The 27,888-nt window shown below is 47.9% G+C and overlaps 1 protein-coding gene across 1 annotated transcript; it reads left to right on the plus strand.

The window, feature by feature from the left end:
- Positions 1-4,445: 4,445 nt before the first annotated feature.
- On the plus strand, positions 4,446-16,776 carry LOC144097019 (annexin B11-like). The gene is made up of 4 exons (XM_077629842.1): positions 4,446-4,454; positions 11,142-11,346; positions 12,145-12,224; positions 16,696-16,776. The coding sequence occupies exons 1-4, from the start codon at positions 4,446-4,448 to the stop codon at positions 16,774-16,776; spliced, it is 375 nt and encodes a 124-aa protein (XP_077485968.1).
- The last annotated feature ends 11,112 nt before the right edge of the window (positions 16,777-27,888 follow it).

Below are 27,888 nucleotides of genomic sequence, written 5' to 3' on the forward strand. Positions count from 1 at the left end.
TGAGTGGTTATGGCGCTCGGCTGCTCGTTTAAAGACGCGGGTTCGATATCGGCCGCGGCAGTCGAATTTCGATGGAGGCGAAATTCTAGAGACTCGTGTACTGTGCGATGTCAGTGCACGTTAAAGGACCCCAGGTGGTCGAAATTTCCGGAGCCCTTGACTACGGCGTTCCTCATAGCCTGAGTCGTTTTGGGACGTTAAACTCTATAAACCAAAACCAAACCATTTCAGGACTGGGCGAAAGGGTTGTGACGTCGCACGTTTAGCTTCAGAATGATAATGTTTAAAACTCAAGTCAAATTGTGACTATCAGGTTATAGCATGACTGGAATGTCAATATGAAGCTGTATAAGGGTGTAACGTAAAATACTTACGCAGAAAAGAAAATTTGGATGATTAATTCGGAATGGAACCTATGACCTTCGGCTTTTGAGTGAGATAGGGTAACCATAGGCCACTGAGGTGCGTTCGTTCGACATGGTTAAAGGGAGATGATATGTGTCTTGTGGTGCATCACGTGGTCTGATATGCCTGCTGATGTATGCTAATGAGTGTGCGTAGTTAGAAAGAGGGACTGATTAATAAAGGGAGCAAGAAATAACCATCAAAGCTGTCACGTCACCCATAACTGTCACTGATAACGCGGAGCTTAAGTGTCCCGACAATTTATATCTGTCTGCTTTCTCTCTTTATTTTTCAAAGTGTCCCGACAATTTATATCTGTCTGCTTTCTCTCTTTATTTTTCATGATACGCACATGTGTGCTTTGCATTCGTTTTACCACGCATTTTTGTTGTATTATTTTTATGCATTGCGTGTACGCAAAAACCTTCCCCTCTGCTTCCATGTACATGGTTCCTGGGTCTTTTTCAAGCCAACATACTTGATATAATGGCCGCGTTCGGGCGAGTTGGTTTTCCATGCTGAACGTAAAAGCGCAAAAGACAAGGACACAGAATAAGAGAGACAACACGAGCGCTCGCGTTGTCTGTCTTAATCTGTGTTCTTGTCTTTTGCGCTTTTACGTTCAGCAACATACTTGGCTTTTATCCCAGGAATTCATCCAGCGAATACTAGAAAATAAAATATTAGTCTTAACCTGAAGCTAGGATAACTTCGTTTTCCTCCAGGGAACACGCCATCAGCCCTGGAACCGGTTTCACCTGAGACTTACTACCCTCTTTCTCTGGCGGCCCCCCGACGGGGCTTACTCCATCGGCGACTTCCTTGTCCCCCGTAACTGGGGCTTACAACCCTCCCTCTGCCCAGCGCCGCCCCCCCCCCCCCCCGCCTGGGCGTGCTTCATCTCCAATTTCATTGTCCCCCATACCTGGCCCCTTGCAATCAGGACCAGTTCGACCCGTGCCAGTGGCATCGACACCATTAGCGAGGTACTCAAGTGGCGTTTACCCGCCTTATGCCACTCCGCCCATCAGTGCGCAGTCTATTTACGGGTCAAGAAATGGATACAGTGCAAACGGCTACTCTCGGTCTGACTATGCTGGGCCCGTGAGCGGGATGCCCCACCCTCCGACAACGCCCAGCAGAGCTCCAGCAAGGGACGCAGCCTACTACGAGACTTCTCCTGCGTACTATGGCGGCATGGTGGCCGAGGCAAGCTGTTACGCTCCAGGAAAGGTAAGCCGCCACTGTAGTGGTTAATCCGCGTCGGCAGAAATATTCTCAACTCCTCATTAAAAATTCCTTCTGTCTGATAAAAAAATGGATGATTCCACTGGAGTAAATGTAGAATTGGCGCTGCAAATTTTCGCCCCCATCTACTCACAGTACGACGCTAACAGAAAGGCGGAAGAAGAGTGTTCGTCTCGATGAACGCAGTTAATGTCACTTCGCATGGACAAAAATAGCTCTGAAGTGGGTCGTGCGGGACTAACGACAAAAACGGAATCGTCGTCGTTGGCGCTTCTTCTCGTCCGTCTTGCACTCATATTTGTTTTTGTCAAATTTTTGCGCGAAACGTTTGTACTTTTAAAATTCAATCTCGAAGCAGTCAGTTCTTGAAATGTAGGTGCACGTACTGGCAGAAAATTTCGGTTGGAACTATCGGTTTTCACAGGCGTTTCCTCAGCACATTGCAGTAAATTTGAAGAGATTATCAGGATCAGAACGCACTGCCACGGGAGAGAAATGTGCAGCCATTTGTTCAGCGTGCTTGAATGTCTGCCGGAAATTGTCATGCACGGTGCGTTAGGCCACAGCACTGCGCACTGTCTCATCTCCACGCTTTGTCGGTTTTTGTCGGTGGGCGAAACTGAGTAGAGCACAGTGGTACATTGTGAGGAAAATGGAGGCCGACTTCTTAATGCGCTTTTTCTCTTTTTTTAATGGTTTAAGCTGTTGTGTTTCCTTGTTAACAATTCTTTTGTCTTGCTGTTCTTCTTGCGGATTGTCAATAGCGTTCGGAATCATGAAAAGTGGGGCGGTAGCCAGAGCTTGTTCTATTCGAAAGAAGCCAACTGTCTTTGAAGGCAGGGACAGCGCAGGCAGGTATTGCTGTTACCGCTTTTTCCGTGTTGTGCTGGTTTGAGAGGAAAAATATTTGAGTAGTCACTTTGGACAAAAGATGTTGCCCGGAATGTAGCCGAACTCTTGGTTTGCGCATATTGCGCGTAATGTTCTACCTACCGCGGTAAGGCGATGTGATGGCTGTCTCCCTTTCTGATTTCGAAGGCACTCTATGTTCAGTTAACTGTAGCCTAGTCCCGAGATGGCGGCCAAGCGCCACACTAGTACCGCATTTAAAAAGGCAAACGTTTGCAGTAGTCAAGTATGCGCAATATTGTAAGACACACGTCATTTGTTTTGTAGTGAGAGACGACAACCTGCCCACTGGAGACAAGGACAATGCGCTTAACGAGGCATCCTGTGTAATGCACTGTGCTTGTTTTCATCGGTACGTCTCAACCTCTCGTAAGTCAGTTGCAAGAGGATACTTCCTTCAGCCCTCTCTTCCTTCCGTGTGCAATCCACGTTTAAGCTGTGCTGCATCCTCAGCATCATTTTCAGGAGCGCGCAAGAAAGCCCATGATTACTGCAGGCTGTTTAAAATGCTCAGCATTTACAACTCTTGAGCTTTCCTGATGGATACTAACAGCCGTTATAGTCTCGACAGAGATGCCCATATCTGTCATATAACTTACCGCTGCTTTTGTGCATACGCTTCCTTCTAATATAAGTACCACTGTGCCAGCGTAACGCATGGCGAATGCGTCTGCTGATGCATGCATATACAAGCGACAGCGGCGGAAGTCTTTAGGTAAAATGATTGGTTTTCTGTGAGACTGAATCAATAAACTGTTTAAGTGCACGGCGACACTGAGGCAATGAGTGGCATCGCGAAGTGCACAACTCGAACTATGTGATGGCGGCTATTTGAGTTTGCCTTATTTCAGAGGAGAACGAGGCTATCTGAGTTTGTTATGCGTCTGCAGTGTAGGCTTAGCGTTCTGCAAGGCAGGACAGGCATCAAATACATCTCGTGTGTCCCTTAATGGACATTCTACAGTTTCCCTTTATGTGCTGCTGTCAAATACCTTAAAAATGACAAGGTTTTATTTCATACTGCAGCAAATATCAAAACTAGCGCAACCACGTAGGTCAGGACGTCGCTGGGGTGGTGGGCCAGCGTACCGCGATGTGAGGGTACGATGGCCCTAAACTCCTTCGACACACCAGGTGCCTCCGCAGGGCTTGGGGCAAAAAAAGGGCCACAAATGGGCTTCTACCGCACGAGACGGATTTAACGTTGTTGACGGCGGAACGTATCGCTGATCCATCAGAGCAACTGTGGTCAAGACCCTTTTCCCAAGCATCTCACCAGAAGAGCCAAGCACCAGGCCGGGTACCCGGCGGCACTGGGGATCGAACCCAGCACCTCCCGAATGCGAGGAGGATGCTCTACCACAAGGCCCCGAAAGGTACCGAAGAGAGGTCCAGTTTTTTTTTTCCTTCATTGCAAGAGCGAAATGTTTATTTTCTTGTTGTATGTGCAGGGAACCCTCAAGACGCACATGAACTTCAATGCCCAGCAGGATGTTGAGGCACTGAAAAAAGCCATGAGATGATGGAGTAAGTGCAGAGACCAGCGCTGAACGGAATAAGCACCATTAGACGTAACGTGCAACATGTGCTTCGCATTTTTTATAACTGTATTCTTGCTATGTTATCGGTGCATATCATGCTCATCGGACAATGATTTTTCTACACCGCATGCCAGAGCCACCGACATGCCCATTCAATGGCAAAGCTTTCGGGCTACTGTGTGAGTTTTCATTGCCGAGTTTTAGCATAGCGTTAACGTATGCCGCTATAGTTACCGTAACCACCGGACGCTAGGTATACACGTGCATAACGTGCATGAGCAGTTTCTGCAGACTTAGCGACAAAAGCAGTAGTGCGGTGGAGGAAATTAAAACACCCTCATCATGCTCATGGTGAGAATGTCTACCTAACGTGCACAAGGCAGGGTTATCGGTTGTGGGACATGGAAGTGTTTTGGGGATTCTTTATAGGCTGGAACTTGCCGTCACCAGCAGCCCATGTTTTCCTACCTTCAGATGTATTTATCATGCTTAGCCTGTTCATCTTATCGTTATTTTAGCAGAGCTGAAAAATACGCGGTAACGCTATAATTAAAAAAAAATTAGGGGGTGCTTTCGTGATCTAAAGGGCTATGACGCAAAAGCCTTTTGCGGTGTTGCTGCCCTTGTCGCTGTTTGTGTGCTGAAACTACTAATCAAAGGCTATGCGATTGTTATGAATATTTGTACAGTCGTTATTCGGGTGTCCTCTTCGTTTAGGTCCGTTTCTACTGTTACCATTTATACTACACCATTGATGACGTCATCGATGCGTAATCGGTTTCATTTGCAGCTACAGTGTGACAGAAACACGACCGGACACGCTGGCGAGTACAAGGCTATCTCGATATTTTTGTAGCGTAGAGTCCGTATTCTGTTCATTGATAAAGGTGGGCTTGTCAACTTTTACCACATCCTGGAAGTTCGTGCTTTCTGGCGAAACCAGCGTGGTTACGCCCGCTCCTTCGAGAATATCCTCCGGAATCGCTTCTGCCGTTTCGTTATCGGACTTACCAGCTTTTTCCTCCGTCGCGAGCGTTAGCGGCTCGGAGCCGTTCGCTGTCGCCATGGGGCGAGTGACTACTAGAACGGGATTCATATCAAGCGAGACGCCCGATTCACTGAGCTGCCCAGCTGTTCTGTTCGAAAGAATGTACGGACTGCTGGGCAATAGCGAATTCTATTTCTACTTCTACCATTTCTATTACACCAATGATGATGCCACCGATGACGTAATCAGTGTGATTGACAGCTTGTGTGACACAAACTTGAATGGAGACGCTGGCGAGCCATGAGCATATAAAGGCTTTCGCCTTAATATTGGTGGCACTCATATTACTCTGGTAAGAGCGTTACATTTGTCAGTTTATCCTTTATTGAAAGTTCGGGACAAATAAAAACCAGAAGATCGACCTTCGAAGCAATGTGGAGCGTTCGAACAAGCAAGTAGCCTCTAGCTTCCGAAGATGTAGTCCTACCAAAGAAGAGTCGAACGATTCCCGCAGGTCGCCGTACTCAAGCCAAGAACGAAGCGGCAGATACCCCTCAAAGAAGGCCCTCCAGCAAACGGCGCCCACCAATTTTCATGACGCCCTGGTTAATCGATGTGGCTGATCTGCTGATGTGGCTGATCTCCTTTCATCTGCCACCCCTGGGATATCCCGCGAGCAGGTCCAAGGGGATTAACCACGAGGTCAATAGCTGGAGGCTATCCTTTGGGGGACATTTGCCGCTGCGTTCTCGACTTGCATCCGACTGTAGTGTCGTTTAACCCAAAGCCAGTAGGCTTCGATGCCACCGCCGCGACAGTGACACCGAGTCGTTCTTGGAATGACCGTCTCGAGACCAATGACATGTTTTCTTCAATATGTTGCGCTTGTTTTTTTATTCGACTTTCATTTTTTCTGGTGTGAATACTTTTATTACAATTAGAAATACAGGTTGTTCGAGGAGGCAGCAACAGGATTCTGTCGCGAATGAAAATAGAAAGAGAAGGGGTTGTACTGCCTGGATGTGAACGTGAAGCGCCTCCAATTTTAATTTTATTTGCTGATAACGAGAAGAAAAAGAGCATTTGAATAGGAAAGACAAGGAAGGCAAGGCATTTATAGTTAAGCGAATGATTCGCTCGGGATCTGAAGTGGCAGACAAACCTTGAAACCACATGTCTTCCGTGTAAAATGCCTTGTTTGTGGAGAAGGTATATTTTTTCCTTGTTTAATAGTCATCCTGAAAGCCCGTTTATGAGCAGTGGGCTTTCTAATGACGCCATCAACAGAGATCAACGATCCTGTTTTGCGAGAAATGTATTCCTCATTCAGTTTTCGCCTTTTTGTCTATTGGCCAGCCCCACCCTTGATGCCACACGCGCGTCACGCATGAGGCAACAGCTAGACGGGCAAAATGATGAACGTGGGAAAAATTTGCTTGAATTTACGTTGGCGCAATTATCGTGAGAACCCACTTATGATCCGGCTAAATAAAGGTGAAAGTTTTAATAAAGTTTAACTTCAATCCACTTACTATGCGTTAGGGGAATTTCCTCTTTAATCTGAGCTAAAAATAGTTTTCTCCCGAGAGTGAATGCTTACTGCGGTGTCATTTGTAGTGGAGTGGTGTGAGTCTCGCATAAATGTTTTCGTCTCTTTTCCTCGATTTGGAAAAATACGGGCAGCCATATACCATAGAGACCTAGGAGGGAAAAATCGGCAGGTGAATCATTCTATGCTGCCCCTGTCGGCGCGTGATTTCATACGCAGTCAGGTGTGCTACTCTGCGTCGAACTGAAAATGTTCACCAGACGCCTTCAATTTATTCCGGCGATTTTCTAACATAGATTTTCCAGCTATCTTAAGCCAAAATTTAAAACTAAACCAGAGCGGCACAGGCGTTGGCCACTTCAAGCTTGTCGTATGACCATTGTTGTGTTGCCTTGTGTTGGGTTTAATGGCTCATAAGCAGCTAAGGCTATCATGCGCCAAGCTCACGTTGACCGTTGTATGTAGTTACTCAAAGTATTTTGTATGTTGGAAAGTTGAATAATTAAATAATTAAAAAAGTTTAGCTATTGCGTTTCTGACGAAAATTTCGGTGCCAGATTGTAGAGTGCGCCAAAAAACATGTTATTAATCGTTTTAAATTTCTATGTGTGCTGTAGATTAGATTTTTCCGCGTTAAAGGAGAGCGCGTGAAAATAGAAAAAAAATCTCGGGTGACCATGTGCTTGCGCACCGCGACAGAAGTGCTCTCAAACGCGGATAATAGAAGCAAGGCTGGATGGTGCCATGTGGCTGTAAATCGCAATAGTAGTGCAAAATACATGAACTAGATGGCGCTGCTTGTGTCCTAAAAGGGATATTTCCAGAAAGGAAACATCCGCGCATGTTTGGATTTGGTCTTCTCTACGTTTGCTGAGCACACAGATCTAAACACTTGAAGCTACCGTAGTTAACTCTCTTAAGTCGGACACTGAGGCAGTGCTGGCGGAGAATTTTTTTAGCCCGTCACATTCAAGGCATCATCGAACGGGGCTAATTTCACAAATTTCGCGTTTGAGAGCGCTGCTTTCGCAGCGGGCAAGCCCATGGGCACGTGGGATTTTTTTTTTCATCTCTAGCGCGAATTTTGACAGCTTATCTACAGCTCACATAAAAAACTGATGATTAGATTTTTTTGGCCCGCTGTACACTTTGGCACCGTAATCTGCGCCAGAAGCTCAACAGGTAGAAAGTTAATTTTTTACAAAAATTTTAGTTAATGATTTAAACAGAGTAAACGCATACCCTTAGTAACGAAATACAATGGTCAACAATATTGTTAAAGTTCAGTCCATTTACCTTGCCTCTGTATATTTTTAATCTTTGGCGAAACATGGCTGGGAGACCTGGTAGAATAGGCAAGTTACAGCCTTTGCACATGCGCTGGTGATTCGTGAGCGTTAGTTTTTTGTTACTGAATTTAGGTGTAAATTGAGCTTAAGCTTTACTAAGAACTCGTGCGTTATACTTGCGGGACCTAGCTCTCTCCGTCAGGTCGGTGATTATCGGCCCTGCTTTCTCTCGTGGTGCTTTTGCCATATTTGTGACGCCTTCCAATATGATATGCTTATTCTAAAAAAAAAAAGGCTGATCATATGTGTAAATGTGGATTGCATTTCGGTTATTTTAAGAGCGAGCACCATTTAGCGGTTTTCATTGTGTAAGTTCTAAAATTAAGTGGCCCATTATGCCGCACTCGCCAGGACCGTTGTTAAGCAGAAAACTCTATTTAGTCTAGACTAGTTGGTTGCACTCGAAATATCGTGCAAAATTGTATTTCAGTGCACATTCAAGAACATCAGTAGTTGGAAATTAACTCCCGGTTCCTTCTTACTATGGCGTGCCTCACGACACTTAGTCCGTTTTCGGCACTTCAGAGTGAGTAATGAAGCTGCGTATTCAAAAAGCCTATAGAATTCGTCCTCATTTGTCTTTCGTCAATTAGGCTCTAAATATGTATTAAATCAGTTTAGTTTGGTTAACGGGAGTTTAACGTCCCAAAGCGACTCAGGGTATGAGGGACTCCGTAGTGAAGGGCTCCGGAAATTTCGACCACCTGGGGTTCTGCACTGACACCTCACAGTACACGCGGCCTCTAGAATTTCGCCTCCATCGAAATTCGACCGCCGCGGCCGGGATCGAACCCGCGTCTTTCGGGTCATATGAAAATAAAACTTCATAAAATTGTGGGGTAGCCCTCGTTACAGAAGACAATGAAATCAAAAAATCCTCATGACTATGATATTCGATCTTTCGGGCTAGAAGTCACGAAGTTGAAATGTTCTGGCGTTTTTTTACTTTGGCCAACTAGAACCGGCCGTTGTTTCACGATGCTCAGAGGAACCTTACCTACCTTTCTGGACACATGCCTTTCTAGCTGATTACGCACTACGTAGCTTTTGACACTGTACTACGTTCTAATCTCGTGTGCAAACTAAACGCCATTCCAAAAAAAAATCCAGCTTGTTTGATTGTATTGCTAGTTTTCTTTCCCACCACTAACAGTTTGTTTCCTATAATTCTACTAACTCCTGTCCTGTCGATGCTTTATCTGGCATTCCTCAAGGGTCAGTGCTTGACCCTTTATTATTCCTAATATACATTACCGACTTGCCTCGCCATGTCACATCACAAGTACGCCTTCATGCGAATGATTGTTTACTATATGAAGTAATTAACACACAAGATTATCACCTGCAACTATACGCCTCATTTACTAGTTTTTGCTCCTGGTGTAATACATGGCAAATGAAAATAAATTTTACAAAACTGTAGTGAGATCTTTCGCTAACTGCACGTCCCCTTCAATGTTTAATCACGACTTCAATAATTCACCATTGCAGAGGACTTTCGAATATAAGTATCTGAGTGTACTATTTACCACTAGCAAGTCCTAGGCGAAACACATTAATTTCATTTGTACTAAAGCACTAAAAAGCTTGCGTATTTGAGGAGAACGTTAACTAATGTACCAAAAGAAACTATTGATGTGCAAATCCTAAATTAATCCCGTAATTATACGCGCCTCCCGTCTGAAATCCTCCTAACCAGTGTGAAATTGATCAAATCTAGAGCATCGAAAGGAAAGCCATCACGTTCATGTATCGTCGATATGATCGCTATTTTTCACCTTCGTGTGCCTTGTCCGCTTTGAACCTAACCCCTTTGTCCGTGCACCGTCAGGTGGATTCACTGAAGTTCTTGCACTGCATCGTCAATTCACTTTATCATGCCACACCTATTGTCTATCTCACCCCTGATATTCTCCGATCAACCAGGAGTGATCACAGCCTTAATGTTAAGCCATACTTCGCCCGTACTAATGATTTCAAACGCAGCTTTTTACCTCGTATTATTGAACATTGGAACTTAATTCCTGGCATAACGCGGTCCCTTCCATTAAACTCATTTTTAACAGTTGTCGGTGCCACATGCAGTTTTCTTCGTGTTGTGTTTATTATGCATTGCTTCAATTTATTAGTAACAGCCCATCACATTGTTCGCGCTTTTTATTCAAACTTGTTAGGTGTAATCTATTTGTGTGTGTGTGTGTTGCACATTGCCGTTTTTGTGAATTGTTAACCCCACTCCTAAAATTGCCCCATAGGAGCTACAGTATGTAAAAATAAAAAAATAAATAAACGTCTCTCGTTAATCTCTATGAATTTATTAATTAGTGTGTCGTATTTATGTAATATGCTATACCTCTAAGGTGTTATGTAGTTGTACTTCACATCTGTCACTGTTTTTGTCGTATTAAATGAGTGTGTTAAATTTATTAATAAGTCGTTTGTGAACAAGCCCCGTAACGTGTATTGTTTATTGAAGTTGCTGTCACCATCGGCAAGTGGCGATGGTCATCAAAGGGTGGTGGCGCGCTTATTTTTTTTCTCGTCTTTCTCACGTCCACTTCTTTTTTTTTTTTACACAGACAACCGGGCTAAAATGAAGTTAACTACTTCATAAAAAGCGTAAAAACTGGGGTTTTAGACAGTTCATATGTGAACGTCAACAATTTTGCTCCCATTTATTTGGTTAATTTCTGTGCTAACTGCCGACAGAATGCGTTTCTTTCCTTACTACTTTTGCCGCTTTCAGTTTTGAATGACGTACGCACAACTGTTAATGTCGCACAACTTTATTAGCTGGGTTGTTCTAGCAGGACCCCCATGCTGTGTACTTAGCAACGTGACGCATGTGACCTATGTACAGCAGTTGACGCTGTTGGCTGGTTAGCTACGTAAACGAGTGTTAGATCAATTGATTCGCTGAATTGTTTTTGTTAATTCCAGCTACAGACCACGCGGCGATCATTGATATCTTGTGCTCACGGTCGGAACCCCAGCGACAGGAGATAATCACCACATACAAGCAATCGTTTGGACGTGTAAGTTTTCCATTCAGATTTCTGCTCGCTTGACCCAGCGGAGCTGGAGAGAGGGGAATGGAGAGAGAAAAAATGGAAAGAAAGGTATCGGGGATGGCCCTTGTGTGACCATCGCAGTACTTGGTGGAGGACGCGAAGTCCGCCCTGCGCGGTGACCTCGAGGACATCATTGTGGGGCTGCTGTATCCGTTGCACGAGTACCTTGCTCGCGAGCTGCGCAAGGCCATCGCCGGTCTGGGCACGGACGAGGAGTGCCTCATTGAGATCCTCTGCACGCAGAGCAACCACGACATGAGGCTCATCAAGGACCACTACCAGAGAAGTGAGCCGCCGGGCACTAGACGCGGCGGTGGACTTTGCGGGTGCTTTGCGGCTGCCTTGGTTTCTCCTTTTGCTCCCAAGTTCGGAGTCACTGTTGGGGCACTTTGATCCTACCAGGCACGAAACTCCACACAGAATCACACAGAGCCCTTCCTCACAGAGTCCTGTAGTATTCACAAGAAAGTACGCATAGAATGGACAAAAAAAAATTACGAGTCTTCACCGACAGAGTTTGCTCATCCCGAATGCGCCGCCACCATTTGTCAACCTCCTAAGGCTGGCCATTGGTCATTGCCGGATTTTGAGACGGAGTTTCGTAGCTGGCAGGATTGAATCAGAACTTTTGTCCGACGCACCACTTCCATGGGTCAGAGCCGTGAGTAACGCTTAGCTCGCGGTGTTTTTTTTTTTGTTCTTGCACTCGTTGTGCCTTGTCTTGGAAATATTTGAATCTGTATTGGCAGATTGCATTCTCGACTGGCTGCTTCGCAAGGGTCATTTCCGAGGGAGTTGCGCACGCTTCGCAGCATGAGGGCAAGAGGTAGCACATTCACATTTTTTTTTTCACACTTATCACGTGGTATTCCTCAGCTAAGTGCGAAAAAGGTTGCCTACACGGTAAAAATGCAGACATCGCTTAATGCTCAGTTGGGGCATCGAATTAAATTTGTCTTTACTAGCACGCGATGCTGCCCAGCATCTCACAATACAGGGTGCTGCGGGTTTTTTTTCTATTCACAGATGACAAAACGCTCACACACAACATAACGTTTCATGAGATTTATTTTTATATTTGCAGTATTCAAGAAAGACTTGGAGAGGGACGTCATTGGGGACACATCTGGTGATTTTCATCGCCTTCTGCTCTCGATGTGCAATGTGAGAAGAGAATACAGATTTATAAGCACCAAACTTGCATGTTGGGTCGTTATGGTGCGGTAATAATAATAATAATAATAATAATAATAATAATAATAATAATAATAATAATAATAATAATAATAATAATCTTTATTGCCACTTTGTATACAGTACAAATGAGGTTCAGGCCCGTCAAAGCCAACAAGAGGCTTGTCGGACTGGGCCTGACAGTCAAAGCAAAGCAACAAAATGGCAGGAGGTCAATAGAAAACACTAATCGTTACAAAGAACACTAAAGTTAAATTATTACAGAATTCACGAATAGAGCTCCAAGATAAGAAGTATGCAAAAAGGGAACAGAACAAAACAGAATCACGCGCATTTTCGTGATAAACAAAGAGCGACCGCGGTCAACATAAAGCTTTCAAGTGCATCTTCAGGTTCCGTAAAGAAGTCACTTCAAAAAGTTCATCAGGCAATTCATTAAAGATTTCAGGCACATAAACACAGCGTCTTGATCTACCATACCGCGTTGAACTCCGCGGTACAAAATAACTAGTCGACTTCCGCAACATTCTACTCGGAACATCCAGCACTAAAAAGTTGAAATTCCAAAAATGACGACGAACGACTGTTTGAACAAATAAAGAGCGAATTGATGGGAGACTGAGCCATTGAAAAACGTTAGCGCCGGATGGCAGAGGGGAATTATATGCAATGGAGTTTAACATGTTTTTCAAGGGCGTATTCAAACGGTCATGCCAACGGGAAGGACACGAAGCCTAACCAGTGATGCCATACCTAAGGACACTATACGCGAGCGCATGCGTAATAATTTTTTTTCAACGGCTAAGGGCGCCAAAGATTTCACATTAAAGAGTAACCATGAAGCCTTACGATGCTTCGAACACACGTAGGCTAGCTAAGTGTTCATGCCATGATAAGCAGCCTTCGAAGACCACACCCAGATATTTGCACGAGTTTACATATTCCACCGGTTAACAGTGAGAAACATGCTCATACAAAAATACCAGCTTCTCTATAAGTGATGTTTTGAAAGGATTTCTGAAACACATGATCTTTGTTTTCTTCGTGTTCACTGAAATTTCGTTCTCAGCAAACCATTTCAGCACATTATTTGTGTTTTCCTGCAACAAATTCACCGCGGTCTCATAATTAATGTGCTTTGCTAACAAAACTGTGTCAACCGCGTACTGGAAAATTGAGCACTTGAATACTATCGAACTGAAATAATAATAATAATAATAATAATAATAATAATAATAATAATAATAATAATAATAATAATAATAATAATAATAATAATAATAATAATAATAATAATAATAATAATAATAATAATAATAATAATAATAATAATAATAATAATAATTTTTGTCACCGTCAATAGCAATACAGGCGAGTTAGGCTGGTCAAAGCCTTAAGATGGCTTGTAGGAACATGCCTAAAAAAGAGTGACGGAAAACATGTATCATGCGTATATAGAGAAAGAAAACAAAGTAACAAAAATGAAAAAGAGCGCACCAAAAATTAGTAAGTCCATTCAAACGAAAACAGAGAAGAGCATAAAGGCGCATATTCTAACAAGGCGAAACAGGTGACACTAAACATTAAACTAACTTTACCATCGATTCTTCAATAATTCTCTCAGCTTGCCTCTAGAATTGGCCGTAAAGATTTCATCCGGCAGTTTGTTGAGAGTAACCGGAACATAAGCACAACGCCTGGCCGCACCATACCTCGTGTTTGACCGAGGAACAATGTAACAGTTATGTTTTTTAGTTGTCTTGTCGAGGTAGTTTCCTGTTTTAATTCACTGTACCATTAGCCCTTAAGGACAACTGTATCAATGAAAAGTTTAGGCACACAGCTCGCTTTACTAGAACAAAAAGAGCACATCTTAAATCAGATTGAAAGAGGTAAACTTGTATTAGGTATATTCATTGACCTCTCTAAAGCATTTGACTCCATCAATCATCACATCTTAATTAAGAAACTCCAGCGCTACGGCTTTCGTGGAAAAGCAGCTTCTATTATAAGCTCCTATTTGGAACACCGGAAACAAATCGCCGTCATAAACGACCACCTCTCTAACTCATTACGCATCTTGTCTGCTGTCCTGCAGGGAACTATATTAGGACCTTTTTATTTAGCATGTACGTAAATGACATTGTGAATAGTGATACAACCGCTAGATTTATCACGTACGCACATGACACCAGCATACTACTGACAAGTAGCACTGGCGATGAACTTGTCGATGCTGCATATGTATTGTTGGCAAAATTGGATGAGTGGACGGGTAAAAATAGTCTACAAATTAATGCAAGCAAAACAAAAGTTGTTTTCTTGCAAAGTAAAAGCAAACAAATAGCCAGAGAAAATACTATCTATTTAAACACTATTCCGCTCGAAATTACTTCCACTATTAAGACGTTAGGGGTTATCTTCCAGGAAAATATGCCATGGGATGCTCACCTAGACAGTATGCTAATCAAGCTGGCTCAGAGAAAGGGTTTATTGACGGGAAACACAGAGAGGTTGGCTGGAAAAAAACATCTGGCCTGCTACTCTGCACTGGGGAACGGGAAGAGGAGAAAAAAGAGGGTCACGATGGGGGATGATGATGATGATGAGAGGAGGCAGATGAAAAAATACATAAAAATATAAATAAAAAAGAAAAATACACTTTCTAATATCACAAACGCGAGGCAAGGTCCGTGTCGCTTAAAAGCCCGAGAGCGCTCGCGTTGCCTGTCTAGTTTTCAAACTATCTGGCTAAGCACCGAGGATCAAATCCTCCGAGAGGGGCCTGGTGTCCATAGACTTCAAAACAGATGCAAGCATGAGTTTTTCACGTGTATATGCTGGACACACCACTAAAACATGTTCTATAGTCTCTTGCACGCCACATGTCGTACAGTCCGGGCAGTCCGCTTGTCCTGTTAAGTGCAAGTATTTGCGCGTGTAGGCGACGTTTAAACGTAATCTATGGATTACGCATGCAATAGGGCGTGTTATTCTGGTATTCCGCGAGGAACAGTAAAGGTCATCGCCGGGTCTAGCCGTTTAAGGTTAAGGGTTAAGGGTTTATGTGTCGAGTGTCTGGCAGGCCCCAGTACCTAGCCAAAGGTTCTTATGTTAACCTATAATGCCTTGTTTTCATCTCGACTTAACTATTGTCATTTAGTTTGGGCTTCATCAACCTATGGAAATTTGCAGAAGCTTCAGAGATTACAGAAAAGACATTTGAGAGTAATGGAAAATCTGCCTTTTAATTCACATACATATCACTTGTTCAGCAAGTACAACATATTCCCTGCTACTAAATATTTCGATTATGCTCTCTGTAAGGCATTTAAGAATGAAAAGGCAAATAATGGAACACGTCTACATGATCTAGCCAGGTTCCAAGAAAATGCTACTACACGTTAGAGAGGCCACACGGAGCTTTCTAAAGTGGGAACCTTTAAAACAGCATCTGGCCTACAAACTTTACAAAACAAGTTGCCCATACTGTTAAACAGATTACAGTATACACATATTCAGTTTGAAAAGATGACATTTAAGGAACTTCGCAAGTAATTTATTACACAGTAAAAGTTTCTCTGCCAATTATATGTTTTCCTTGTCGCGTTTATCATTCTAGATTTACTTATTTCTTTAAATGTTGTTCAAAGAAACTATGAATATGATTTATTCATTATCTAACTCATCACCATTCCATTCCTGATTACTGCTATTTAAAATGCTTGAGTGACCTCTTGCTTTCTCCTTTTTTATTATTTTGTTTGCTTGTTTGTTGATACAAAAAAAAAATGAAATGAATCATGCATCCTAGTGTATAAACTTGCGTTTCTTTTATGTAGTTATTTATCTGCAGTTTCTTAGTTCTTGCAGTTTCTTCCTGTTTTGTATGCCATGTGTCATGCCTTGCTGTAAAGTGTATAGGGGGGCCGGCGGTCTTGTCAAGCTGTCCTATGAGGCATTTTTTACTGCCGGCCTTCCGTGTCATATCATATGGCGGAAATAAAGATTATTCTTTAACAAGAATGTGAAGTTTGGGAGCCCTAGTTCACGGAAGATATTTTCAGCTGACAAAATGGGTGTGTTATAAGTAACGTTTTCACATACTACTACTACTACTAGTACTTATTATTATTATTATTATTATTATTATTATTATTATTATTATTATTATTATTATTATTATTATTATTATTATTATTATTATTAATCAGCGAGACATGCCGGTCTAAGCCTTTAGATGGCTTGTATAACAGTAATGCTAATAACAGTAATAATAAGCGCCCAGCTGCTTTCAAAAGCCGATGGGGGTGGCCGCCTCGTCGCTCCTAGGAAGTAGAAATAATAATAATATTCTACTTCCTCGGAGCGGCGAGGCGGCCACCGCCATCGGCTTTTCAAAAACCGCTTCCACGCTTTCGCCCTCGCCCTTGTGTTGCAGGCCCAGCGTGACGAGAACACCCCTCTGGATCCAGTGCGGGCGCGCAACGACGCCGCTGTGAGCTCCGCAATTCTCCCCTGAAGAGAAGTCCCACCGGCGAGTTGGGCACTTTTTCGGTTGGGAATGCGCGCGCCCTGTCGCGAACCTCTGAATCGCTGAATATAACTCGAGCTAAAGCCCGTTTCACATGCAAGCGAAAATGCCAGCGAATCCTGTCGCAGCGACGGAAAAACCTGTTTCGACCCGTCGCGGCGGCTCGACGGGCCGGAGCGACGGGGTTCCAACAAGTTGGAAATTTTCGCAGCGACAGAGCGATAGCTCCGCCCTCTGACCAATGACTGCACGGCGGAAAAGCCACGTGACAAGAAGAGGATTCGTGCGGGAAAGACGACAATGTTTGTTTGCTACACGCGCTTCCGACACCACGACAACATGTCGCGTGGACTGTTCAATGAGGTGCTGATCATCGAAGTATCCAAGCACCCACTTATATGGGATGTTAAAGATAACTTCCGCAATAAGTCGACCAAGGAGTCCCTTTGGGAAGAAGTGAGGGACGCAATTCGAGCAATTGACGACACCGGTAAGTGAAAGCACCCTTTGTGGCGAGCTCGAAGATTATCAGCCATATTTTTTCATTGTGCAGCCAAGAAATTTTCCTCGTCACACTGGCAGGATTCTGCAGCGTGTCAAAAACTGTTTTATGTCCCCGCGCATTCCTGCGTACTGCTCGGTGTTTATTTTTCGGTGCGCCGGCTATTGTGCGTAGATGAGCTGTATGAAAATTGTCGGCATCACGCAGCCGTGAGCAAATGTTTTTGGTTCTTAAGACACGCTAGCTGCATCATTTTGTACCCTTCACTTCAATCGTGAAATGCACTACGTGCACGTTTTCATGTTCTCAGCTACGTTCGTAAATGCGGGAGGCGACCTTTCTCAGGCGTGAAGTTAACCCGGGCGCTGAGAGCCTAGTAAAATCGTCTCTTGCGTGTATGTAGAGCGAGTGCTCCGTCCCGCGGCACTGCCCGCTCATCGTAGTCTTGTACGTAGCATTAATCTGCAGCTTCTGAACCGCGCAAAATCATCTCGTGCGTGTCCGCAAAATAAATCATTCATCTTGTGTGTGCCTCAGTTCAGTCATGCATGCATGCATAATCAGTAAAACTGCCTTTTAGAAGAAAAAAAAAAACTCGTGCTTCCGTACTGAATCGTGTGTTGTAAACATTTTCTGCAATATTCTTGTGTGCTAACAGATGAGAATTTGTACATGTTCATGCTAAGCTTTGGGCCACATGTCTGCCATTGTTTCCTAATTTGCTCTATACTGCTCCATATTTCAGTAACAGTTGAGGAGATTATTGCTCGGTGGAAAAATCTAAAAGATACGTACAGGCGAAAAATTAAAGAGGAAAAAGATGGGAAGAAGAGTGGGTCAGGAGCCACTGCAAAGACGGCCTGGCCACATTTAAAGCAGATGGAGTTCCTGAGGGACTCCATGGAAACGAGACGGTAAGCAATGATACTAATGATGAATCGAATGTGTAAGTGACAGCAATTAGCAGCCTGTACATTCTACTCAGGAGCTTCTGCAACCTCGACGCAGTGAGCCACGTGCAGGTGGCCAGCACAGCAGCCGAGACGAGCCACGCCAGCTGCAGCCCAGCATCGCCAGGCTCGAAAGAAGTAGAAGCATCGCCAAATGAATTTGAATCCATGTATAGTGTCCCAGGCCTTCCTGATGAACCAGGACCATCCTGTATGGCAGCAACTTCACCAGAGGTTCTCCCACATAGGGGAAACAAGCGACAGAAGAAAAGGCGGCAGGAAGTGGAGGCTGCTGACAGGGACATTCAGGCCGTGCGAAGTGCAATTGCAGCGCACAGGCCAATGGTTACACCGCTCGTACGGACTTAAAAAAAAGATGTTATTACCATCAAGATAAGAAGTAGTTGATATTTAAAAAAGAAGAGTTCTTTATTTCTTAACAAAATTTGAGTAATCGTGGCAAAATAATGCATAAGCATTGTCCATGTTGACGTTTGCAAACCACCGAAACCAACCGCGAGCTCGTATTCTTTGCCAGCAACACTGAGATTCGCAGCGGCAGTAAACGCTGTGGAGCGACGCATGTGAAACGGAACCCTGCGAAAAGCATCGCTGCGCCGTGCCGCTGGTCGCTGAGTTCGCTCAATCGCTTGCATGTGAACCGCCCTTAAGACAGGCGTGGAAATCACCATTCCTGCTTAGGTCCTTTCTTTTCTTCGCTGGCAGTGGTTACCCGCAAAACGAGGCCTTGTATAAAATATGCGTATTCCCTAAGCCCGATTTTCTCGAAGTAGCGCTCCTGAAAGCTTGTTTGTCACTAACGCTGCGAAGAGTTTGAAATGAATTCTTTACGGCGGTTGCATTGCCTTTCAGTATAACGCGCTTTAGGTGAAATGCCCAAGATGGAGCGTTGTTTTCTGTTTTTCCACTTGGAAACACTTGAATGATTTGAGAAAGCTATATAACTTTCTTTTATATTGCCCTGAAAGCTCTCATATTTGTATTGCGTGTTAGAGCTTCGCGGATGAAAATATTTGATGCATTTATGCGCCGTAGGTACTATGACGCACTTTGCGTCCTCGACATGCCTGCGGTTCTTCAGATTTTTCCTTTAATTTCCGCGACTTGTCTTCAGTCGTTTTAGAGTACGTTTGCGGAGTTTTAAGGCGATTTACTCGTTTATAAGAGCAAAATGCGCTTTCACACGCACGGGGCCTGTTAAATGGTAAACAAATTCAAACGAGCACCATTTGAGATCTCCAAGGTATTAAAATTGATTTAGAACTAAATATTTTGACACATTTGCCCGTCTGGTTGGGTTTTAACACTTATAATAAACTGCACATCTCCAACCAAAGATTTTAATTTTAACCCAACGTTTCGAAGCCGACTCGGTTCCTTCATCAGGGGTGACTGAGGGCAGTAGCTAGCGTCTGGAAGGGAGGAGGGGGTGAATGGAACGAAAGCTGTGATGGGAAAGGCGTGGGGGAGGAGGAGGGGGAGGGGGGGCGAAGGCTGTTAGTCACGTTGTCGCACAGCGGGGATGCGGTCAATAGCGACTTTTTCGTTGAGTTGATGTGCAGTTCATTATATTAAAATTGATGTTCATGGCGTCACCAAGCACTGGTCACAAAACATTCACGCATGACGTGCTCGACGGATCCCGCAAATGCCACTGTGCATTCTACTACGGAAAATCCCCCTCCCGCAATAAAAAAAAAGGAGGGGGGGGGGGGGGGACGTGAACGAACGCTAGGGAACGAGGAAGGTGAAAAAGTGGTCATGCAGCCGTCACGACATCTCCAAGTGTAGTGTGATGGACCTTCGGAATGTGTTCGCCTACAAGTATGAGAGTAATAATAGTTCTAGAATACAGGCAAAAGTGTGTGAAACGAAAGTTGTACGCTGTTCACGGTGAAGAAAAGGGGAGTTGTCTAAGTGGTAGTTGGCGTAGAGGAGAACACGACTTTGGAAATCCTCGAAGTTCATGGAGCAAGCATGTAATATTACTTCCCATGGAGGTCATGCAAGCTGCGGTGCAGTCGTACTCCCTATGCCTGGAAGCTGTGATTAATGTAAAATACGAATAAACTGAATGAAAACCATTGTGTCATGTTGCAGGGGCCAGTAAGCAAGTACTAGCAAAGAACCCTTCAATCTCGATTCGCTAAGACTCCTGAGGAGTATGATGGTAAAACGATGTTGGCACATTTATGACGCACCCTGCCAATCCGTATATGATTTTGGTACTGGCTTTTGTAAAGAGCCTCCCTTCGCCATTCACTGCTAAGGTTTGGCTATCAAACTTCATTCCTTTGCCCGCGCATTCTTTCTGCGTCCATGGAAATGAAACTTCAACAGATGAGCCTTAATAGTAATCGCACAAGGGAAAGAAGTCGAAGCTATGGAATATATTTGGGTGAGATGAGCGGACAGAATATGTGCACGAAGCAGCACTGCGTGCGCCATAGGATGCCACCTAGCTCAAACGTCGGGAAGCAGTTGACCCTGTTTGTGCGCCCGAAACCGTGCAGCTTCGCTTTCTTCCCGCGACTGCCTGCATGCAGGAGCTGCACAATGCGGGAGTGTAGCGCTGGGGAACGGACGTGTCGGCCTTTGTGGGAAGCCTGCTAGATTCCCGCCGTGGCGTCTGCGCGGCATCCCGCGTCGCTCTCTTTCCCTTTCTCCCGCCTCGGGCGGCGGAGAGGCGGCTGGTGGCTAATCGCTGTCATTCGGCCGCAGCTCCGCCCCCGGCTTCCCAAGGGCCTTTGCCATTGGTGACTTTTGGCGGGAATTCGGGACCCGTTTGGGTGGTCGCGCGACCTTCCGAGCGGGGCCCAGAGAGAGAGGAGACCCCTCCGAGACAGCGTAAGGTGCGTACGTTACTGTTCGTCCGAGCCGGCCTCTGCCGTTCGGACCAGTTCATACTCGAGCTCGCCAGCGTGGGTCCTCGATCCGCCGCGGCTCGAGCCTGTCCAGGGGTCCAACGACCTCTGACAGGCGCACCTTGCATTGACTGCCCACTCTCTCTCGCAAACGGCCCATCGGCCGACACGAGAGAGATCACAGCACTGCCGCGGGGACAATCTCCTGCAGCGGCGTGCTAGCGGCGCGCATTTCTCTTGTTGCCCCGAGCGCGCACCGGAGCCTTGCTCCGAGCGCGCCCCGGGACGGGGTGACTGTTGAGTGTGTGTATGTACCGCTGGAGGACGGCGTCAATAAACGTCTCCTTCGTGAACTTGGAGGCCTGTTTCTTGCGGCGAGCCGCTCTCCTCTCTTCAGAGGTTGAACGCCGCCGCAGCGGTGCCCCAGGGTGCGTGTGGTGACGGCTGATCGGGGCCCTTGGCTCGCGCGAAGCTCGAACCCGCGGTGGGTAGTGGCCTGTGCCTACTGAGAAACCCACAACTGGCGCCCAACGTGCTAAGTCACTGGCTCTTAGCCTTTGATAGCACATTTGCCGAGCAGGTCGCCTTGACGATCACGCTTGCGCACCATGTCTGCCACCCCCATCGGGGCACTCGGCAGCTACGTGTCGGCTCCCTTAGGAGTCGAAGCGTCCTTTGATCCGTTGGCGGCTGTTCCTTCGAATAGCCAAACACCGTGGTTGGCCGCGGCCCCCATTGGGGCATACGGCGCTACAACCCCCAACGTCGATCACGCAGCTCCCATTGGAGCTGTTATCGGGAGCACCCTGCGGTGCACCCGTCAATCACATGCCTCCGCTGTGCGTGCTTTGCGCCCCGTGCGAAAGCGGTGCGTGCGACGCTGCCGCAACCGGCCGTCCTGCACAGCAGCAGCCGTGCCCCGCGAGCGGTCAATTCTGCTCTGGGAACGGTGAGGCGCTGGCCCGGCTCCCTGTGGAAACCGCGCCGCTCATCGAACTGGGCGCCTTGCCTCCTGCGTTCGTGCAGCCCGCCCAAGCCTCCTCTGAGGCCGGAGCGCAGTCGCTGCCCAAATAGCGCGGACCCGAGTTCAGTTGCTAGGGTTCACGCTGGGCGAGGGCTCCATTGAGCCCGATGCGGACAAACTCTGAGCCATACTCGAGTTTCCCGTGCCCAAGGACGTACGCGGCCTCCGCCGTTTTCTGGGAATGGCCAATTTCTATCGGTCGTTCATCCCGTCCTGTGCCCGCGTGCAGGCACCCTTGACCAAGCTCTTGGGAAAGACTGCCGCGTGGCGATGGGGGCCCGAGCACGAGCGATCCTTTCGCCTCCTGTCTAGTGCCATTGCCGAGACAGCGCAGCTCAGGCTACCCGACCTGACCAGACAGTTCGTAGTCCAGACTGACGCGAGCGATCTGGGTTTAGGAGCAGTTCTCCTACAGGATTTCGATGGCGTGCTGCAACCGCTGGCCTTTGCCAGCCGCTCCTTGCTGCCCTCGGAGAGGAATTATTCCGTGACCGAGAAGGAGTGCCTCGCCATCGTGTTTGCACTGCGGAAATTCGACGTCTACCTTGACGGAACGCAATTCGTGGTGCAGACAGACCACAGTGCGCTCAGTTGGCTGATGCGGCTCCGCGAGCCTGCGGGTCGGCTGGCGCGCTGGGCTCTCCTGATACAGCATTACGGCTGTTCGATGCAGTATCGAAAGGGGAGCACGAACGTGGTAGCTGACGCGCTATCCCGTGCCCCGCTCGCCAGCGGCGCCTTGACGCCAGCAGGCGGAGCGGGCGAAAAAGCGGACGAGCCGCCGGGCGGCAAGGAGGGGGAGCCCGCAAACGGGCTAACCCATTCCGCTAACCAGGCAAGCAGCGCTTCGCAAAGCGGGCGAGAGGCAAAGCTCCGCGTGAGCGCCTCGGAGACGCCGTCGCGAGCGGAAATTTTGGCTGCAAACCTGAAGGGGGACGAGACCAGGCCCCCCTCTGGGGTAACTGGAATCGTTTTCAGCCGGAAAGAGCTGCTGAAAGCCCAGCAAAATGACCCCATGTGTCGCGAGATGAGCGACGGTCTCAGGGAGACGGAGCGCCGGGACGCTACTTGTATTGTAGCGGGCGCAGGGGGTGAAAGCCAGCGTGTGTCGCGGCGAGCCCCGGGGGATTCATATTTGCTGGGCCATGACGGGCTCGTGCTGAAATACATAGCCACCGATGATGAGTCCATTGACCCGTTCAAGGTGGTTATCCCCAAAAGTCTGAGAGGCGCACTGTTGCGATTTTCTCATGACGAACCACTGGCCGGTCACCTGAGTGGCTCCAAAGTTTTTGCAAAACTGAGTCAATCGGTGACGTGGCCCGGCATGAAGCGTGACATTTTCCGCTATTGCCGTTCCTGCCATGTCTGTCAAGCGGTGAAGTCAAGGGGCGGCAAGCCGCCAGGAATGATGAAACCAATTGACAGTGTGCGTCCGTGGCAGATGGCCACCTGCGATCTGGTGGGGCCTTTTCCCAGGAGTAAGCAGGGGTTCATTCACCTGATGGTAGTAGCTGACCATTTTTCCAAATGGGTCGAGTTGTACCCGCTTCGGAAAGTGTCAGCACGAGCGGTGCTGGATAAACTCCAGGAAGTGTTCTGTCGGTTCGGCTTTCCGGAAAGACTGATCACGGACAATGCGTCCTATTTCACCGCTCGGGTGTTCGGTAACACGTGCCGTTCCCTCGGAATCGAGCACTACACCACTTCACCCTACCATCCCCAGTCCAACTTGACCGAGCGAATCAACCGAACGCTCAAGCCAATACTGGCGGCCTTTGCCGGGTGTCAAAAGGACTGGGCAGACCATTTGAGCGAATTTGCGTTCGCCATTCGAACGGCTGAGAATCGCTCAACTGGTTTCTCTCCCGCCTTCCTCAATTTCGGGAGGGAGCTGGCGAATCCGATGTAAAACGTCGTGCAGAGCCAGCTCGGGGATGAGAAGACGCGGGCAGACTTCTCTGCTTATGCGTCGACGCTTCGGGACCGGCTTGGTCGGGCTCTCAACAGAGCAAGGCAGAGTTTGGCGGCAGCCAGAGCCCAGCAGAAGGCTCAGTATGACCGCAAGCACCGCAGCCTGACTTTTCAGGCGGGTGATCTTGTCCTGAAGCGCAACCACGTTCTTAGTGATGCGAGCAAGGGGTTCTCAGCCTCGCTCGCTCCTAAGTGGCTTGGTCCGTACCGAGTGGTTAGAGTCTGGTCACCGCTCGCGTACCTGCTGGAGGATCCCCTTACGGGGAAAACCAGCCGTGCCCACATCGCAGACCTGAAGGCCTATGCGTCACGGTCTGACGAGTTTGCATCGGTACCCATTGGTATCACAAGCAAGCGCAAAGGCACAACTGGTGCTGCGGAACGCAACCGTACCGAGCACCGGTACAATCTGAGGCGACGGTCACCGATGTGATTGATGCCGGATGGCGGACTCTTCCGCAACCGAAGGCACGCAGCCTCAGCTAGCTGGCGAGCTTTCTCGCCGCGCCCTACCCCAGGTGAAGCACGGCGATTTCTTTTTTGTTTTGTTTTCCGCATGCTCAGTTCCAGCCTTGTGCAGTTATTTAGTCGTTTGTTTGTTTTAGTCAGTCTTTAACATGTTTTTGTTTCCAGTTTATTCGTTGTTTCTTCTAACGTTCCGAGATCTGTACATATGTAATATACGTTTGCGTTGGCGTTCAGTTTTTTAAACCAGACTTGTACATATGTAAAGTTCAGCCTACTCGCGATTGCACTTTTCTTGTAGCGCAGAGATGGCCTTCTTTTGTACAGCGCGCCTTCTTTTCATTTATGTTCTGACCCCACTGGTGCGGCCTGCCTCGCGAACACGGGACCGGCTGGTTCGCGGAGGGGTCGGCGAAAGTCTCCCCTTCCGGCTGGGGAGTGGTTTGCTCGTTAAGGAGCGAGTGTCTCGCGGCATGGTCTTTGTGTGAAGAGTGCGCCTGTGTGTCCTTCGACCCCTGCCACGGCGCCTCGGAACGATTCCGACAAGCGGGTCGTTGTGACTGATGAATGTCCGCTTCTGTGCCGGTGCGTGCCTGCGATTGTGCGTGTTCCCAAGATCAAAGGCAACGCCGAGAGGGGGGCAGGAAGGACAGCACCCTTTCCCGTGCGGGTCCTCTTCGGGATCGTCGAGCGTCGTCGACGTCCTCACGCTCAACTTTGATGACCTTGTGGAGGACAAGGGACCGCCATCGATAAATCGTCCACCAGGACCCTGAAGGCAGCAAAAGCGTGAGTTGGCCGCCGACAGGCCCAATGGGCCGCGCCATCGAACATTATGAGGCTGCAGGCCACCTGTGAGCTGGCCTTGTGTACAGTGTACAGTGTAGTTAGTTTTGTCTCCTTGGAACGTATGCAAGTGTTGTTTGTTTTCTGTTCTTGTTTGTTGTCTTTTGAGTTTATGGCTGGAACTGAAGTGTGGTAGTTTTATGTGGATTAATTTTTTGTTTTTTATTTTGCCGCATGCTTTCGCCGATGGGTAGGAGGGCATTTAAGGAGAGGAGGATGTGGGAAGCCTGCTAGATTCCCGCCGTGGCGTCTGCGCGGCATCCCGCGTCGCTCTCTTTCCCTTTCTCCCGCCTCGGGCGGCGGAGAGGCGGCTGGTGGCTAATCGCTGTCATTCGGCCGCAGCTCCGCCCCCGGCTTCCCAAGGGCCTTTGCCATTGGTGACTTTTGGCGGGAATTCGGGACCCGTTTGGGTGGTCGCGCGACCTTCCGAGCGGGGCCCAGAGAGAGAGGAGACCCCTCCGAGACAGCGTAAGGTGCGTACGTTACTGTTCGTCCGAGCCGGCCTCTGCCGTTCGGACCAGTTCATACTCGAGCTCGCCAGCGTGGGTCCTCGATCCGCCGCGGCTCGAGCCTGTCCAGGGGTCCAACGACCTCTGACAGGCGCACCTTGCATTGACTGCCCACTCTCTCTCGCAAACGGCCCATCGGCCGACACGAGAGAGATCACAGCACTGCCGCGGGGACAATCTCCTGCAGCGGCGTGCTAGCGGCGCGCATTTCTCTTGTTGCCCCGAGCGCGCACCGGAGCCTTGCTCCGAGCGCGCCCCGGGACGGGGTGACTGTTGAGTGTGTGTATGTACCGCTGGAGGACGGCGTCAATAAACGTCTCCTTCGTGAACTTGGAGGCCTGTTTCTTGCGGCGAGCCGCTCTCCTCTCTTCAGAGGTTGAACGCCGCCGCAGCGGTGCCCCAGGGTGCGTGTGGTGACGGCTGATCGGGGCCCTTGGCTCGCGCGAAGCTCGAACCCGCGGTGGGTAGTGGCCTGTGCCTACTGAGAAACCCACACCTTCAACCGCATCATCGCCACTCAGAGCTACGAGCAGCTGCGGCTTGTTTTCCGCGAATACAACGCACTCGCCAACCACACTGTGATGGAGGCCATCAAGAGCGAGATGAGCGGCGACCTCAAAAACGGCTTCCTCGCCATCGGTGCGTACTGCTCGACTGCACGTTCGACGCCTCGCATCTGTCAGACTGGCAAAAGGAACCCCGCTTTGGCCCTGGGTGGCTTAAAACGTTCCATGGAAGGCGTTGTGAAAGAACTGGAGGCCATGAAAGCCTGCTTCCACTTCCGATGTGTAGTAATGTACAGCGCGTCCATTCGTGCCAGTTGCTACGCTACGCTTCATTGCAGAACGTTCTTTCAGCCGACATCTCTGAGGGAGCCGTAATAATGGGCAGAGAATTGGAAAAAAACCCGTCGCAATAGTTCTGCAGTGGCCGTCCCGAAACAAAATATCAGGCCGTACTTAACTGGGGAGCTTACAGGCGCGCATGCGCCCCCTATGTGCGAGGAATTTCACATACTTCAGCGCTTCGGTGTCAACCAATGGCGTTAGAAGTTTACTTTTCTGCCCACACATGACGTGGTAATCTGCAAAATTCTATATTTTGGGTCATCACCCTGTTTGGTTTTGAACAAGACGCCTCCGGGGGCTTGAGCTGCCCTAAAGGGGTTATAGGGTTATGCGCGGGAAGCGCTTTCAGAGCCCTGCGCGTTTGTTTGCGTCATGAGCGATGCCACCAGAGAGCCAGGCGATTCGCGACTGACACCTAGCTGCCGACTGCATTGTCGGAAAACGGCCCTAGCTGGCGGCCTTTCTTGCCTCCACGTCAGCGAACCTCGCGCTGATACTGTCAGAGTCTTCGGATATGTATCGAGCTGTCTCAGTTCAGTTATAGTCGTGCGTGTTTTGTGCTTGTGTATATGCGGTCTGCCGTCCTATACAGATGTCCACACCTTTCTATACAGCGCTCGAGCCACACCTGCCGTTGGTCCCTGGGTTCGAGATAGCTGGTCGCTGTGCGTGCCCTGAGCGTGCTACGTTACTGTTTCGCACCACAGTTGCCGATTTTGCTGCGAGACTCGGCCGCCGCCTGGGGCGCCTTTTCGAGCGACGGGCAGGAGTGGTGGCGCCCCACGCCTGTTGCGTGTATCGTGGGGACCCTGTGGTCACCGTTTTGGGAACACAGGGCGCGTAGCACTTGGGAGCAATAAACAAAAATAAAACTCCGTTTTTCTCCCATCACTATTGTGCATCCACTCGTCCAAACCGCCATTCTGAGATTAGCCCTAAATGCAGGAGTGGCGCCCTCAAGGGAAACTAGTGTAACGGCGAACCACGATTCACCGTTGACCGCGCTGCATTTTGCAAGGGTGCGCACGGCGAAAGTTTGAGATAGCAAACACTGGCAAAGCGCGCCGCCACTGCTGCACCCTTCTCTTCCAGCCCAC

Source organism: Amblyomma americanum, chromosome 1, assembly GCF_052857255.1.
Source record: "Amblyomma americanum isolate KBUSLIRL-KWMA chromosome 1, ASM5285725v1, whole genome shotgun sequence".
Classification (NCBI taxonomy): Eukaryota; Metazoa; Arthropoda; class Arachnida; order Ixodida; family Ixodidae; genus Amblyomma; species Amblyomma americanum.

Excerpts from the sequence above, each read along its gene's own strand:
- LOC144097019 (XM_077629842.1), top strand. Across the intron at positions 11,347-12,144 it reads CAAGGACCACTACCAGAGAA|TATTCAAGAAAGACTTGGAG; the intron begins GTGAGCCGCCGG and ends TTATATTTGCAG. Across the intron at positions 12,225-16,695 it reads TTCTGCTCTCGATGTGCAAT|GCCCAGCGTGACGAGAACAC; the intron begins GTGAGAAGAGAA and ends CTTGTGTTGCAG.